The sequence below is a fragment of the Amblyomma maculatum genome, chromosome 1 (assembly GCF_055883805.1).
Source record: "Amblyomma maculatum isolate TAMU_Amacu chromosome 1, ASM5588380v1, whole genome shotgun sequence".
In the NCBI taxonomy this organism is placed as follows: Eukaryota; Metazoa; Arthropoda; class Arachnida; order Ixodida; family Ixodidae; genus Amblyomma; species Amblyomma maculatum.
Window position 1 is genome coordinate 423,664,854 of NC_139344.1, and position 15,503 is coordinate 423,680,356.

General features: G+C 46.9%; 1 protein-coding gene across 1 annotated transcript in view; it reads left to right on the top strand.

Moving 5' to 3' along the window:
- Positions 1 to 15,503, top strand: part of Rme-8 (receptor mediated endocytosis 8) — a 173,519-nt gene that overhangs the window by 83,233 nt on the left and 74,783 nt on the right. Inside the window, exons 22-24 of the mRNA XM_084598432.1 lie at positions 1,397 to 1,501; positions 5,433 to 5,723; positions 9,285 to 9,485. Of these exons, the coding sequence (XP_084454558.1) occupies positions 1,397 to 1,501; positions 5,433 to 5,723; positions 9,285 to 9,485 (597 nt within the window). The remainder of the gene's footprint in view (positions 1 to 1,396; positions 1,502 to 5,432; positions 5,724 to 9,284; positions 9,486 to 15,503) is intronic.

A 15,503-nucleotide genomic window follows, 5' to 3' on the forward strand; every position in this document is an offset into this window, starting at 1 on the left:
CGCCTCATTTTCTTCGTCTTCTTCTCGTAGCTATGCCTCTTCACGACATAGCTGCGACCACCTGAGGTCTCGCTTTGGCTGTCTTATTGTTGCTTTCGCAACAAAAACATGTAGAACCCTCAGCACCAAGTGGTGCCTGCACCGGCTGCAAGCTTCATAAATACACAACAGTGGCACAGCAATACATGTCACTTTTGCCTTACTCTAGAAACTGAAGACCCTTGGCGACATTTATGCATTAAACGGCACATCATGCAAATTGTGTTCAATTGCGACTGAAGTTCACATTTTCATCTGCTTGTTAAAGGGCCACTGTCTACCCTCCGGTCGAATATATTTTCTTCCCCGGTGACTGCGAGACTTCGCCCCCAGAACGCAAGGCTGCATAATGTTTTTTGAAAAGAGTAATTAATAACGCAGTTACAGCCACCGCAATCACTCGATTCGGTCGTGTTTCTCTCCTCCGGTTGCCTCGCAAATATTTTTCACTCTCCTGCCCAGTCATCCAGCCTCCGCAAGCCAAATCCCCCTTCCTCCTCCGCGTTTGGCGGGAGGTAAGGCGTGGCACTATGCGTGCGCAGAAAAAAAACAAAACGGGCGAGGGAGCGCGCGCCGTTGCATTCAGTTCGGAAAGCGCCCAGCGGCTGCGAGCGGTGGACACAATTAGTGGTGTGCGCCCATCTTTCACCCATCAGTCAGCAAGACGGACCAAATGATGTCGTTTGCGACTCCGACGTCAGCCTTGCGGCTCGTAGAGAACGGGGAAGCTGGTTTTCCGAAGGGGAGGGTTAGAGAGCTTTGATTTGTATTTTTGCAGCTTTGCAGCGCACATATTGCTGTAGCATTTTGCACAGACTATCTCCGGTACCGGATCGAAGCACTGGGCTCCTTTGCTTAAAAGGTCATACCCTGGACAGTGGCCCTTTAATGAAGCTCCTGGTGCATGCATGCAATGCGAGTGGAATTAAATCACAAGTGTGGCAGAATGCTACTTCATTAAATTGCTGAAAACAAGGCATGAACTTCAGTGGGGCAGAAATTGGTAAACAGAGAAATTTTATTACTTTGGCAATTTTATTAAATTCAGGTTTGTTATGTAAAAGTTCATCTCTACATGCCTGGCTGTTAATGCAGTTAAATGAAATATGTATTGTTTTGGTAACAAATCCACTGCTGTGTGTGTAACTGTCTACAGTGTGGTCTGGATGTCATTGAATGTCTGTGCCTGTCATCAGGAAGCAGGACACGGTCAATGCGACTACGTTAGAGTAGGCAGAATAGTGTTGGCACCTAGAGGAGCACTATACGATGAATGTCATTCCAAGCAACAAGCAGACAACTGTCGACATTGTGCAGTCCAGAGAGTACTCCCTTTATTGTTTGCGGCTTCGTGCAGATGAACGTGATTGAGGCATCACCCGAGATGACACAGAGCCTCGAGCAGGAATGGTACGTGGGTGGCGATGGCAAGGACCGCAAGGGGCCCTTCGGCTATGACCAGGTAGGTTATAACCAGCTACGAGCCAGTGCTGCCTGATCATTCTAGCTTACCTGCAGTGCCTGCACATTGTTGTGTGGTTTTAAATCCTACTGACCTGTGGAAACACAATTGGCTTTCAAATAGTGCTGACGAGCTCTTGATATTTTTCTCTACCCTCACCTTGCATGAAAAAAAAAAAAAAGTGTTGTGTGGTCCTTCAACAGTCATCTGATTTTTGTCGACTAACTTAATGCGTTAGAGCTTCTATTAAGCCATTTCGCCTTTCCCTCTGGGCCGTTTTAACTCTGCAATTTAGAAGCTACAACTAAGAGTGCTATGGTGTCTTCAAAAATACTATTACTAGTAATGTGTAACAGATCATTGTTTTAAATTTTTGGAATACCGTGCCAGAACTAACATGTATGGCAGTTCCTTTTTTGTTCAATCCATCAGTGTATGGAATCGGCTTTCAAGTCATCAAGTGTGCTCCATAAATGAAGACGTGTTTTTTTACACTCTGCAACCCCCCTGCTGTAGCGCCCTCGGGCTAAGCGGGCTAATCATTGAATAAAGAATAAATAAAAATTCCAGTAACACTTTTACCTGCAGCACAGTTGCCAATTGCTGTGCCACTTACAGAATAATGGCAGCTTTCCTTTTCAAAAACATTTAACAAGGTGAATAAATGAAGAGATGGTGAAGGTCCAGAGCATTGTACCCTAGTAGAGAGTTATTGCTGGCAGCTAGTAAGCACTGTGGTAGCCGAGGCTGTAGCCAGGTACTGTTATCTCTACAGCAAGCATAGTGGCAGTTGTGTGACTTGTTTTTAGAGAAGGTCTTAAGAGACGGTCAGGAGAGCGTAAACAGTAAAAGCAGCCATAAGCTAATAGACGAGAGAACATTAGGCTTTCTCAAGTTTATGGGAACAGAAATAAATGCCTCAGTAATATTGAGGCATACATATACACGAAATGCAGTACAGTGGAGACCTCTTACAACGCAACTGCTTACAGTGCGGAATCGGTTGTAACGTGACTTTTGCCGGCCACTTTTATGCCCCCCATAGGACTCAATGTAAAGTCATACCGCTTACTTTGTGGTCGCGCGAAGCGAAGTACCGGTTATAGTGCGGTTTTAAAATGCACCTAGTGACAATGTGAAACAGCAAGTGCACTTCTCTGCGTGGCACTGGGCTTTCCTGCGTGGCACAACACATCGCATCACGTGTTTTGGGCGTGACACAAGAGGATGCTGTGTGTGTGTGGCACTCGTTTACTCCTTCAGTCTGCACACGTTGCTCTCGCATGCACAAAATTATGCAACAGATACTTTTTCCCTCCGTCGTTCTTTCATTTTCCTCCTTTCCATGAATCTAGGTCACAGCACGCTTTCTCGCCTTGACCCCTCTAATGCTTTCCTTCATTCGCACTTTGCTCTCTTCGCAAAAAAAGTAAGACTAACGCATGGGGTTGCGTTTTCGTTCCAGTTTGGTCGTGCAATGGCAACGCTGCATTTATTGCATGGCGGTGAACACCTGGGCACTGCTGGAATAGACGCTTGGTTAGCTTCCTGTGACGTGCGCCGAACGTCGAACGATTTGCGAGCGGTGGTATTTTCGCCATGACATAATGATCCCGTCGAAGCATAATGGAGGTGCGATGTCATGGGCTGCCACACTGCAACAGTACACTAAACGCTCAGTCAGCCTCACTGCGAGGCTTGTTTTCCAACCAAATGGTCTCGTTCTGAGATTCCTCACATTTTTTGTGGGGATGAAAAGAGCCAAGTGGTGTTTTAGCATACTGCGTGGAGCGCGCAACTGTGGAGGTTAGTGCGACTGCCTCTGCGTCAGTGGTCACGATAACTTTAGCAGTCGCGCTGCGCACAGTATGCTAAAACTAAGCTCAGCATTCAGCGGCCTTTGTGGGCTGCTTTTCGCTCGCTGATTAATAAGATGTTTTTGAAAGGGAAGCTACCCTTCTAGTGTGTATTTTAACATGAAAAACAAAACTAATTTTTTTTATAGTGCAGTACTGCTTATAGTACGGATTTTCACAGCCCCTGCGACCTATGCTAGAAGTGGTCTATGCTCTCCAGGCTTCTACCATATTTTCTGCAATTGGGGATCACAGTGTGCCACTACCATCTGCTCATATCTGACTTTCTTTGCCAGTTTGAAACACACATTTCTGTCTAATTTGAGAGTTTTTTTGTGTTATTGCCGTGGGGCAAAATCTTTTATGAAATGTCGATATTTAGTAGTCTCGAACAGGAGCCTCTCCCTTAAAGAAACAACTGGCTGCAGCTGTGAAATATTCCCTTGTAGAAGTTACGGCACCATGTTTTTATTATGGTATTATGGTATGCAGAAAAGTGGGTTTTCCTGCATACGGAAGTTATGTGAAACCAGATGGTGGTGCTCTGACTAATGAAGTTGGGAACACAATGGTAAGAGTGAGTGGAATGGGTGTGGGCGTTGTGTGAAAACTGTGAACACTTTACGGAAGGGTAAAAGAAAAGAAACCGTCACTTTCACATAGTAGTTGCCCAAAGTGTGTGTGTGTGTGGGGGGGGGAGGGGGGGGGGGGGGTCGCCTACCTTATTTTCCTGAAGAGTATGTGGGAAAGCTTACTTGCAGAGTTTTGCACGAGGTCCATTTTCCGCAGTACCCAATGATGTGAGCTGCAGAATGTGCTAGGGCATTGCCGCAGACTGGGCCACAAGCTGCAGCTAGGAATCAGTTCTGTTTATACCCTGCATAGAAGCGCCCATAAAGATAGAAATCAAGTTTCGCGCCTTCGTTGCGATCACGTGGTGAAACCGAAGCCGCGATAGGGCGGCGGCGTTCCCGCAGACTGGGACATGGGACACACTGCAGTTAGGAATAACTTCTGTTTATCTTCGCAAAAAAGCAGCACAATAAATTTGAAGCGCTTCTTGTAGGTCCTAGGAGGTGGCAGCACCTCCCAGTGAGCACGCGTCATTAGGGCGCGAAATTTCAAACGGAGGATTGAAACCGTACCGGTACGGCAAAAACCTTGTGGGACGAAAAACCGCTGCCGTAAATTTATGGCAAAAACCCTCAAAGGGTTAAAACTATTTCCTATAGGATGTTGTCAGCAGCAGAAGTAATGTAGAAAGAAATGTGGCCCATAATGTAATTCACGAAAAATGCTGAAATCTACCATAATATGCCAAGTCATCACGTGCCTCCCTGCCACCTGAAATTCACAGAAGGGTGTTGAGCTGTCTCGGGTGCTGAAAAAGAGATTTGAAAAAGATACAAAATATGGACCTTTTTTGTTTGCATCTAGCACGGCTTGAAAAGGGAGACACTCAGTTTTAATCACTGGATGTAAAAAGAGTATTTTACTATGTGCGAAATTTGCTGCTTCCACTGCATGAGGGCAGCGCCACACAATTGCAACTAGGTCCTGTGGGGTCGTCCGCCAGTCGAATTTTGACATCTGTATCGGCGCTACACATCATGACCTCCAGTTTCGTATAGAGCACAGACAGATGCCTAGCACTTACAGACAAAAGAATGCTTACCTTTATTAACTGGGTAATTCTTTTTTTTTTTCTGCACAACCATCCTTTGACCTGAGAGTTATGAAAATTCGCTAGAATGCTGGAATGAAGCCGTTCCTTTTTTTTTTTCTTTTTGCAGTCACAGCATTCAGTAGGTTATTTTTTTTGCAAATGGTGAGGCATGCTATTTATGTTTTCTAGGGGTGGGAAATAACTAAGTGGTTTTGACATAAAGATGAGGTATGCGATGGCTTGAGATATTATGGTAGGAAGGAATTTTTAAGGAAGAGGGGGATTGCATGCCACTTATTCTGGCTCAAATCAGTCGGTCGTTCAGCTTTGAAAAATGTATTACTACAGTATTCGGCAGGAGGTACGAGAGTAGAACTGCCTCCATCGATTATTGTTCTCTCCTTTGCAGCTCCAGGAGATGTGGAAGGAGGGTGGACATCTGACAGCACGGACGCTGTGCTGGGCCCAAGGCATGGCAGGCTGGCAGCCGCTCGGGCGGGTGGCACAGCTGCGCTGGGGCCTGCTCGCCACGGGGCAGGCGCTGCTCAATGATGGCGAGCTGGCTGCCACTGTACTCTCGGTCCTCTCTTCCATCTGCTCCTTCTACCCATCACGTGATGCCGATGGCGCCGTGGTGCGGCCCATCCCACGAGCCAAGCGATTGCTCTCCGAGCGCTCCAGTCTGGTTCACGTTGTACAGGTGGGGTAAAGCTTTGTATTGTAACTGTGTGCGTGCATGAAGAGAAGTGGAGTGAGCTGGGCAAAGTACATAAAAGTGGTAACGAGAAAACTCTTCATCTTTAGTGGGGGAAAGTCTCTGCTGCTTAGATAATAGTACCTACATGCTGCGTGCTCTGGGGTTTTGAAGCGAAAGCTTTACTAGGCCACGTATCAGCCAAGGGCAACCTGGCAGGCCGCTTGGTCTTCAACGAGCTAGGGGTCACAGTGTTGCTATACAGCTTAACTAGGGTATCACATAGGGTGTACCACCACTTGACCTTTGACCTTGACCTTTGATGGTAGATACAGTATCAAGTGTTTCCTCTTGTGGTTGACGACGTCCTCGACTCCATAATCTTGGCAATTTATTGCTGCAAAACCATGTCTGTCCATGTCTGAACCTAAGCATAACCAAAGCAAAACGACACTTTCGCCTAACTAGGTTTAGCAGGGTTAAACCTCAGCCAAGCTTTTTTGTTTTTTTTTTCCCAAAAGCTTGAAAAAATCTGAAACTGTTTAGGCGGACTGTAGCCACTGGGAGTTTTTGGTTTTTTTTGTGCGTTCAGTAACCTGGTCAATATAACACCCACAGTTGATGTTAGTTTTATGTACAAGTTCCAGCTTGCAGTTCCTCTCGGCTCTGGGTCTTTTCTCTTTTGTTTACCTGACTGTTCATCTATGCAGTCGAAGGAGACGGGCGCACACTTTGGATAGTCAATTTTAACATACATATTTTTTTCCCCGGAAATTGAGTCTTGAAATGGCATGCACATTATACCATATTCATGCGAATCTAAGACTGCCACGAATGTAAGACAACCCCCTCAGAAATCTTTTTTTCTCCTTTATTTCAACAAATGAATGCAACGACCATCACTCGCTGTCACTTCTGCTGCTGCTGGCCTCTATGTCGCTGTCTTCCCACAACACATGATCCTCCGTACCATTGAGGTTGTTGGAATTCCGCATTTCTTGAGTGCGTGGATGACTGTTTTATCCGGAATAGGGCACCAAGCGTCAAGGATCCACAGCACGAGTTGGGATAACAGTGCTCGCTTCAATCTTCCGGTTGGCGTCAGTGCGGGTCCCCCTTGCTCAATCCACTCACAGTAATATTTATGAACATTGTCCTTCACAGGCTTGTTCAGACAGACATCTAAAGGTTGCAGCTGCCATTATTGTGCCATTATTAAAGCCTTGCTAGTGTCAGGGGTGTCCCGTTGAACGCATCCACAACCAGCATTGAACGTGGCCTCAGCAGCGCTCCTAGACGACTGAACCAAATGGTGCGGAGCCAGTTGTTGAACGTGTCTCCAGTCATCCATCTTTTTTCATTACAGCGGATGATCACACCAGCAGGAAAGCCTTCTTTTTTTTTGGCAATGTCTTCCGGTTGAAGATCATGTAGGGGGAAGCGTTCTACCGTCCGCAGTACAAGCTAATATTATGGTCGCCCGTTGCTTCTCATTTCCCGTCGTCTGAACTTTCACGTCTTTAGAGCCAACTTTTTGGACAGTGTAGTTGGCCGGCATGAATCAGTGCTTGATCAGCGTTGCCTATTTTTTTCAGGCTGTAGCCGTGTTGGTGTCACAGCCCAATGACGTAATGGTGAAATGAAACTAACTAAATGAAACTAAATGAAACTACATTGAAGTCTGATAATGGAGCGAGACTCCGGCACGGTTCATAAAACACTTCACCCAGCCTTTGCTTGTTGTGAAAATTGTGCTACTAATCCCACACTCACGGGCCAGTTCCCTGGCTTTCATCTGTATCATCTCGACGCTGACGGCAACACATCTGTTCCTGAGCTCATTCATATACCAAGCGAAGCCTTCCTTGAGCTCTTCATGGCGCCCGCGTTCTGGTCCCATTAAAGGCTTTCTGCAAACTTGAACATGCTGCCAAACTGCTGGCGCTTGGCAGCCACCTGTGCACATTCTGAAACACTGCATGGCTGCTTCCAGGTTGTTCCCAGTCTTGTTCACAACTGAATAACTTTTCGCTTGAACTGTGCCGTATAATGGCGCCTGGCTTCACTTATCACAAAGCATGCACAAACCACACCACTTACATTCCCAAGTTGTTTCACGAATTTATTTTGGATGTTTTTGCTTTGTTGCTTTTTATTGACTCATGTATACCTGTATTTTTTTGTTGAATTTCGTTTTGAGCTATTTCCAATAGTATCGTTTTGTGTCATGCTTCCTCTTGTACTTGATCTTGTTTTGTTTCACTGCTCCCACCCCCTCTAATGCAAAAGCCCTGAGGGTACAATAAATGAAATGAAATGAAAGAAGGGGCGAACGAAGCAATGGATGTGCCACGGAGTCTCCCGCGTAGAGAAAGAGATGACTCGCGCTAGCGCTGATTTCGCGGCGAGCGACATCATTTTGGACCAATCACTTGGAGCTGCTCCACTTCTTTTCTCACCTCTTCGTTCTCCATCCTTTCTTGCGTTCGCGCCCTGAGCGGAGGGAGCATGCGAGCAGAAGAAAAGTAAAAGAGAACGACAGAACAGTGGATGCTACCCAGTAGTGCCCTAGGCTAGGGTCGGCTAGGGCATGGTGGCTAGGGGACACGGGCGACCTTGAGTGGGTTTTGGGAGACCACAGGCATTTCTTTTTGTTTTGTTGCCAGGGTACCACCATAGCCTCTCGTGCGCTTCTCATTTAAGCTTTTTCCTTTCGTCATGCGGACCGATCTTCTGTCTTCGACCTGGTTTTCAGACGGTCCTGAATCTATTACAACCCCCTCCCCCCCAAATCGTGCACCATATTTTTGAGAAAAAAAATGATGTCTTAGATTCGATTAAATATGTTATTTAGTTACCGAACTGAAACCACCCCTTAGCGTCATTGGCTTCACTAGATGGTGGCTAAGCAGTTTTTCTATTTGTAGTGGGCATGGCTATCATCTTGGAGACATGAAGCATGGCTACTGTGCTGGGATTTGTCATTTGCATTTGCCATCATTCATTGCATTGCTAACTTGTTGGACATAGCTTCCTTAATAATATAGATGACTTCAACATCTATAGAGGCTCATTGTTACGAGAGCATGGGGAAAGACATGCTGTAGTAAAACGAAAATCGTGCAAAATACAAAACACAAGTGACAGTATGGGCACGGTCATGTTCACTTTTTTCCTGTGTTTTGTCTTTTGCACTCGTGTATCATTTTACGTTCATGCATCACCAACTAGCCCCTCATTGCACGCTCCTTGAGTACAGGCTGTAATGTGGTGACAGCATGGAAAAACTCAAAACGAACCACCAGATGCAACATGAAAGCAAATATGAATGTCACTTCAGCTGCTGCAAATATGGTGCATTTTCTTTCGGATGCAAAAATTATGTGCGTGTCAAATTTGGGGCCGGCTATAGCCAGGTAATCGGATAGTAAGGATAGTAGTCAGATTATGGTAAGTGTGCTATCCGGTCTAGTGCATGAGCTGGCTTATGTGTTATCAAAGGGACTCTGTTGCAAACGCGGCTATGAATGCACTACTGATTTTATACTTTGGTGTCATGGCTTGCAGGTCCTGCTGACCTTTGACCCCATCCTAGTGGAGAAGGTCGCCCACCTGTTGCTTCAAGTGATGGAGGAGAACCCTGCCGTGCAGCAGCTGTACGCCACGGGCTTTTTCTACTTTGTGCTCCTCTACACGGGCTCCAATCTTCTCACCATCGGTGAACTGCTGCACAGAGCCCACACCTGCCAGGCACATAGGTTCGACGAGGTGCGAGCACCCTTGCTCATCCCCATCCCGCTCCCTTGCACTCACTGGGCTCACTTCTTTCTTGCAGTAGCAGAGCTCAAGAGTTGTGGGAATGTCTCTAGCAACCTACAGTTGACTGCCATTGCTTGCTTACTGCCATACTGGTTGCTGCCGTATTAGTTGCTGCCATATTTCTTGCTGCTGTATTGGAAGATTGCTTGCTGCCATATTGGAGTCTGGTTGGGGTGAGAGGGATGGCTGCTCTGGTTGGGGTGTTGTGAGCCTTAACACCATCTCATACGACCAGCAGCAGTGCCTCAAAAGATGGCGGTGATCACTACTGTGGCCTTACCTCATTATAGTATGAGAGAGCACTGAACAGAGGTAGAGGGGGAGTCTCAGTTCGCACGTCGAGCCTATGTTTTGACAAGGAGATTTGTCTTACCCGAGTCGAAACGTTGTGATCGGCTTGCAAGCTCCTCTCAACCCCTGTTCAGGGCTCTTTCTTACTGTGCAGCCATCTTTTCTTATTCTGCCCTTACATTATCGCAAGTGATAAATTGCAAAAGATGCCTTGTGGACAGATCAAAGCTTATTTGCACAACCTTATCGCAAGTGACAAATTGCACAAGATGCCTTGTGGACAGATCAAAGCTTATTTGCACTACCCAGCCTTTGAAAATCCTATTGGCGAGCTATGGCAAATGGCTGAGATATTGTTAACTTTTATTATTGCGGAAGCAAAACTACTCTATGTTTCGAGCCTTCAGCGTAGCGCGGCCAGTAGCCACGTCTTACCCACGTGACGCTGTGATGTCACACCCCATGTGCCACTAGGGTGTAGGCTGGCAGGAGCTGCCAACTTGGGTCTCTCGTTTCACATGGGACGGTTATGTCAGTCGGCCTGCTAGCACCCTGGCATTTATGTCACCCCTATAGGCCACTAAGGCACATTCATACGGGTTGGTTAAAGAGGGGCTTTATATGTGGGCTGAGGAAGAAGAAAAAGAGAAGAAGAATGTTCGGTCACCCGCAGCTAATGCTTTCGCTCAATATTTGGTTCAGCAGCTTTGAACTCTTGTAATTTTTCGGATTAAAACTTTTTTTTTGCCTAAAGGAGGTCTCAAGTTCAGCTTTCAGTTGGAATCCGCTTATTATCGGCTATTATATGATTGACAATACCGGGCGGAAAGCTTCATTTTGAAAAGTGACCGGGAGCCACTTTGCAGGATCATGATGATGATGATGCTTGGGGCCATACCCTTTGAAACGGGTCGGCACCAGAACTGGTGCACAGGCCAAAAAGTGAAAGGAGGAAAGAAGAAAGAAAAAGAAAGAAAGAAAGAAAGAAAGAAAGAAAGAAACAAACAAACAAAAGGAAAAAGGTCTGTGTAAAGAGGAGCACGGAAAGGATGACGCCACACCCTCCTAGGTGGAGTTAGGGGTGGGGTAGTTGGCTCCGCACTACACTCATACACTACGCCGTACCACATTCATTCACTCAGTTAGTCGCCCCTTGTTACTGCCGCTGGACTTGAACTGCTTCCTGCAATGGCGAAGGTGGGCGCCGAGCGCGGGCAAAAACCCAGCGACTGCGGTAAAATGCAGACTGCGGTCTCCAGCAGCGGCGTTGAGAGTCTCGTGCACTGTTGCATGATGTGCGCCATCGTTTCACGTTCCTTGCCACGCACCCTACACAACACTCACTGCACTGACTGGTTGTACTTGCTACGGTACTCCAGGGTCCTTAGAGCACCTGTCTGGGCCTCAAAGAGGAGGCTGCTACTGACAATGTTATCGTGCCATCTGATGAAGCTGATTGACTGTTTGTGCTGTACGTATTCTGTGAGGCAGAATTTCTCCTTGGCAGCTTAGAGCCACATGGCCTCCTCGGCTGCAGCTACTTGACTCCGCACCTCAGCTCTCCAGCGCAAGGCGGAGTCCGCTACCACGGGCTCTTTGAAGAATCCGTATTTCCGCTGCAGGTTGTAGATCAGGCGAGTCCAGGGGGTGCGGATGCACGTTGCGTTCATGTGATCAAAGACGCGACAGGCCCGCCTATCGTGATGCAAGAAGCAAAGATGGGCGTGGTAGCTAATTTGCTAGGGGTCTCTTGGGCCTCGAAGTACGACCAGCCCATATCTCCTTGCGCAGCCTCGTTAGTGGCTCGACCATGGCATCCGAGCGCAGCACATCCAACCTCATGGCCTCGACGCTCCAAATAGTCACGCGTGCCAGCCGAGATGCAGATCAGCGCGTTCTGGAACGTCAGCAAGGGCACATAAACCATCTTCCATAACTCCCGCACCATGTGGTAACGATTATAACCGGACAGTCCACACCGAGAGATTTGACTAAGCGAGCTGGCATGCCATCTGGTCCTGTAGCTGTTTTATTACTGATTCGAGCCATGGCCCGATCGACAGTGCGCGAGGAGAAGGCCCAGTGTGACCTTGTCTCGCCATGGGTGTTCTCCTTTATAATCATAAATGGCAGCGTCATCTGGAAGCGGCCAATAAAAGCTGCGACATTTCGCTGTCATTACCTTCCGAAAAGTGGTTTTATTTATTTTATTTTTTAGCTCCTAATTTGCCTCTTGGACTGCTATGTCTGTGACCTTTTGCTACTGCATCTCTTTCATTGATTTGGTTGCTAGTCGAATTGGGCTTTAAGCAGCAGCCTTTAAGTTCGTAACTCTAGCGCAGTTTATGTTATTAACCTTGAGCGTAGAAACGATCTGTTAACTGCTGAATTTTGGCCCTGTCAAACCACGTTTTTTAACAAATGGACCCTGTAGCAAGTGTCACAACCAGTAAGGTAAAGGCAGTTTGAAGACGACCTGTGGACCTATTAGGTAGTTGAAATGACCACGGATGAATTGTGCTGTATAGTTGTGACCAGTAGGTTGCCAGAGAACTGGGGGATTAGTGTTGTTTCGTGGAAATGCTCGTCTCGACATTTCAGCATGTCCAACATGTGTGTGCACTTTGGTGTTCAACTGTTGGCGCCCCAAATAGAGTATAGGAGATAGTCAATGAAATGGCTTATGGTTTTATGGGGTTTAAGGTCCCAAAGCGACTGAGGCTATGAGAGACACCTTAGTGGAGAGCTCCGGAAATTTTGACAGCCTGGGTTTCTTTAATGAGCAGTAACATCGCACATCACATGGGCATTTAGCGTTTCACTTCCATCGAAACATGGCCATTGCACCCACATTCTTGGGAACAGCAGCCGAGCACCCTAAACTTCTACACCACCATGGCGGGATAGTTAATGAAATTTTAGCCTTAAAGGGAAGCTGAAACGTATTCCGCAAAAAATGAGTTATGTGCAGCATTTCATATTTTTTTGTCCGCTGAGCAAGACTATCATACTTTATAACAAGGCAGAAAGGAGCGCAAACGGCTGTTTTTACAAGGAAACGAGCACCAGCGGGACCGCCCCCCAAGCAAAAGCCGCTGTTGTCTGTAATTGGCCGGACACATCATGACATCTAGTTTGGTATGCAAGGCCGTCGCTTCATGGGACTTGAGAGCTCGATCTAAAACGTTATTGATTGTTCGAGCAATTTAAAACGCCTCTAACACTTACCGTACGCGATCGAGCAACCAGCAGTTAAAAAAAAAATAAAATAACGGCGTTATGAAAGACGCTGTCGAGTACGTTGTCAGCGAAAGCAAAGTCAGCACATTTGCGCGAGTCGAAAAGTGCAAGAGCTGGCCCGTTTTAACAACTGCCCTTTGCACAATAAAGCTTGTCTAAGTAGCAACAAAGGAATAGTCATTTTATGTGATGCAGTCATAGTCGACAGTGCGTTTATACAGCCTTCGAGTATCGCCCAACGACGCAGCAACAAACCCACGCGTACTGCAGCTGCAGCTGCCCGTCCTATATATTTTTCCAGCTAGTTTGCGCGGTGCGCTGTTCAACGTAATGGCGAACATTTTCCGGCTTCAACCGCATCATGAAATCGGACATGTTCGCAGCGCCTGCAGTGCCGGATGAAGCGAGCTTATCAGAACGGTGCCTGCAGCGAGTGTGGAGGACGAGCGCACTCCCTGGTCGTCGCTAAGCCTATATTTTGTTTCGCATGAGCGCCACAGCAGGCGACGCTTGGAAATTGAGCAGCGCTGTAGTAAACGAGCCACTCGTAGAACTGCCTACAGTAAATCACTTTGTCTTACAATAAAATGAAGATATTGTTTATCACGGCGCCGCCTCAGAAGATGAGCTAATGTATACGTACAAGAAGATCAAATGAGCAGCGATGGCACTGGTGACTGCCGCTACACAGCTGTGAAGAGAAACCTGCTTGTATCACAGTTATCCTACCAGCATCTCGGTACGGGTCAGCGAGCCTCAGTAAGGGTTAATTTTTGACATTCCGTTACCCCTGCACTTATTATTTAAGACAAATCAATTTGAGCATGGTTGCTTGATGCTAGCGCAAGGGATCCACGGACAGCTCTCGGAAGGCGTGGTTGGCGCGGCATGTGGAGGCAGTGCTGCGTTCGGACGATGCTTGAGCGGGCGCTGTTGCCGAGCGAGCAGCACGACAATCCAGACATTGCGTTATAAATGACTAATGCAAATGTAGCTTCATTCTACCGATCATATTCATTTTGTTTCCTGTACCTAATTGGTAATTGTTGACGTAGTCAAGAAGGGCGGCGAGATGTGTAACAGTGAGCCGCAAATCGCGTTTTAGTTCGGTATTCTCGGTTAAGTGTAACGACGATGAAGCCAGCCGTGCAGCAGTGGTATTAACCTAATTAAGTGCGGGAACAGTGGCAGAACGGCCGCGGACATCAGTTGTGCTGATTTAATTGAAATCTCAAATGGCCGCATTATTGCTGCCAAGATTCGATTATCGTCATCGGCATGCAAATTATCAGTGCAAAACACCGCTGATTTCAAAGGCAGAATTTTTTTTTTCCTTTTCATGACAGAAACCCACAGCAGCGAAAATTTCTTATCCTCTGGGAGAGTATAAAGCACCATGTCACCTGGACCACCAAAGTTCGCACAGCAGAAAGCCGGGCTGATAGCCACCAGTTGCTTCACGCACTTACAGGAATGCTTCTTTTCTAATGACGCAAGAAAACAATTTTCGAACATTGAACGACGTTTAGTTTACAACTGAGCAAAAGAGGCTCATTAGTTGGAGGGCGTCGAACAGCGCGGATCGCCACTCCGCAGCAGCTGCGTATCTGCTGGTTGACCTCATGGGATCTTTGAACATGCGGAACCTTCAGCACAGAATAATAGAACTGGAGAAAACAAATGGCACCAGCAGCAGACTGCGCTGATTCGTAGATCCCTAAAGCGCAGGATGGGGCGAAGCAAGCATGTAAAATGCGCGGCCGGCATTCCCAAATTGACGTCACAGCCGCCTATTCCGCAGTTTCAACGCCCCGCCTCCGCCACTCCTGGCAGCGACGAGGGTGTGGCCGCGGCGCGTTTTTAACAAGCATTTTCTGTTTTTCTTATCAACACAATTGAACACAAATTGACTCACATGAGTAACAATACCCCTTCTTTCCGACCACCGAATTTCATACAATTTGAAAACCACTTCAGCTTTCCTTTAATGAACGCTATTAAGACCTGCCTCTACGACTGGTGGTCACCTAGGATGAAACCTGTCACTGGGACCTCATTACTGAGGAGAAATATATGGCCTGAAAGAACGAGAATTCTCCCACTGTCATCAAATTCGACTCTGCCTGCGGAAAAAAGTCGCCGCAGAAATAGCTTTGAGATGATAGTGTTGTTCTGCTGAGGGCGTGGCCGCGGCGTGTTTTTAACAAGCGTTTTCTGTTTTTCTTATCAACACAATTGAACACAAATTGACACACATGAGTAACAATACCCCTTCTTTCCGACCACCGAATTTCATGCAATTTGAAAACCACTTCAGCTTTCCTTTAATGAACGCTATTAAGACCTGCCTCTACGACTGGTGGTCACCTAGGATGAAACCTGTCACTGGGACCTCATTACTGAGGAGAAATATATGGCCTGAAAGAACGAGAATTC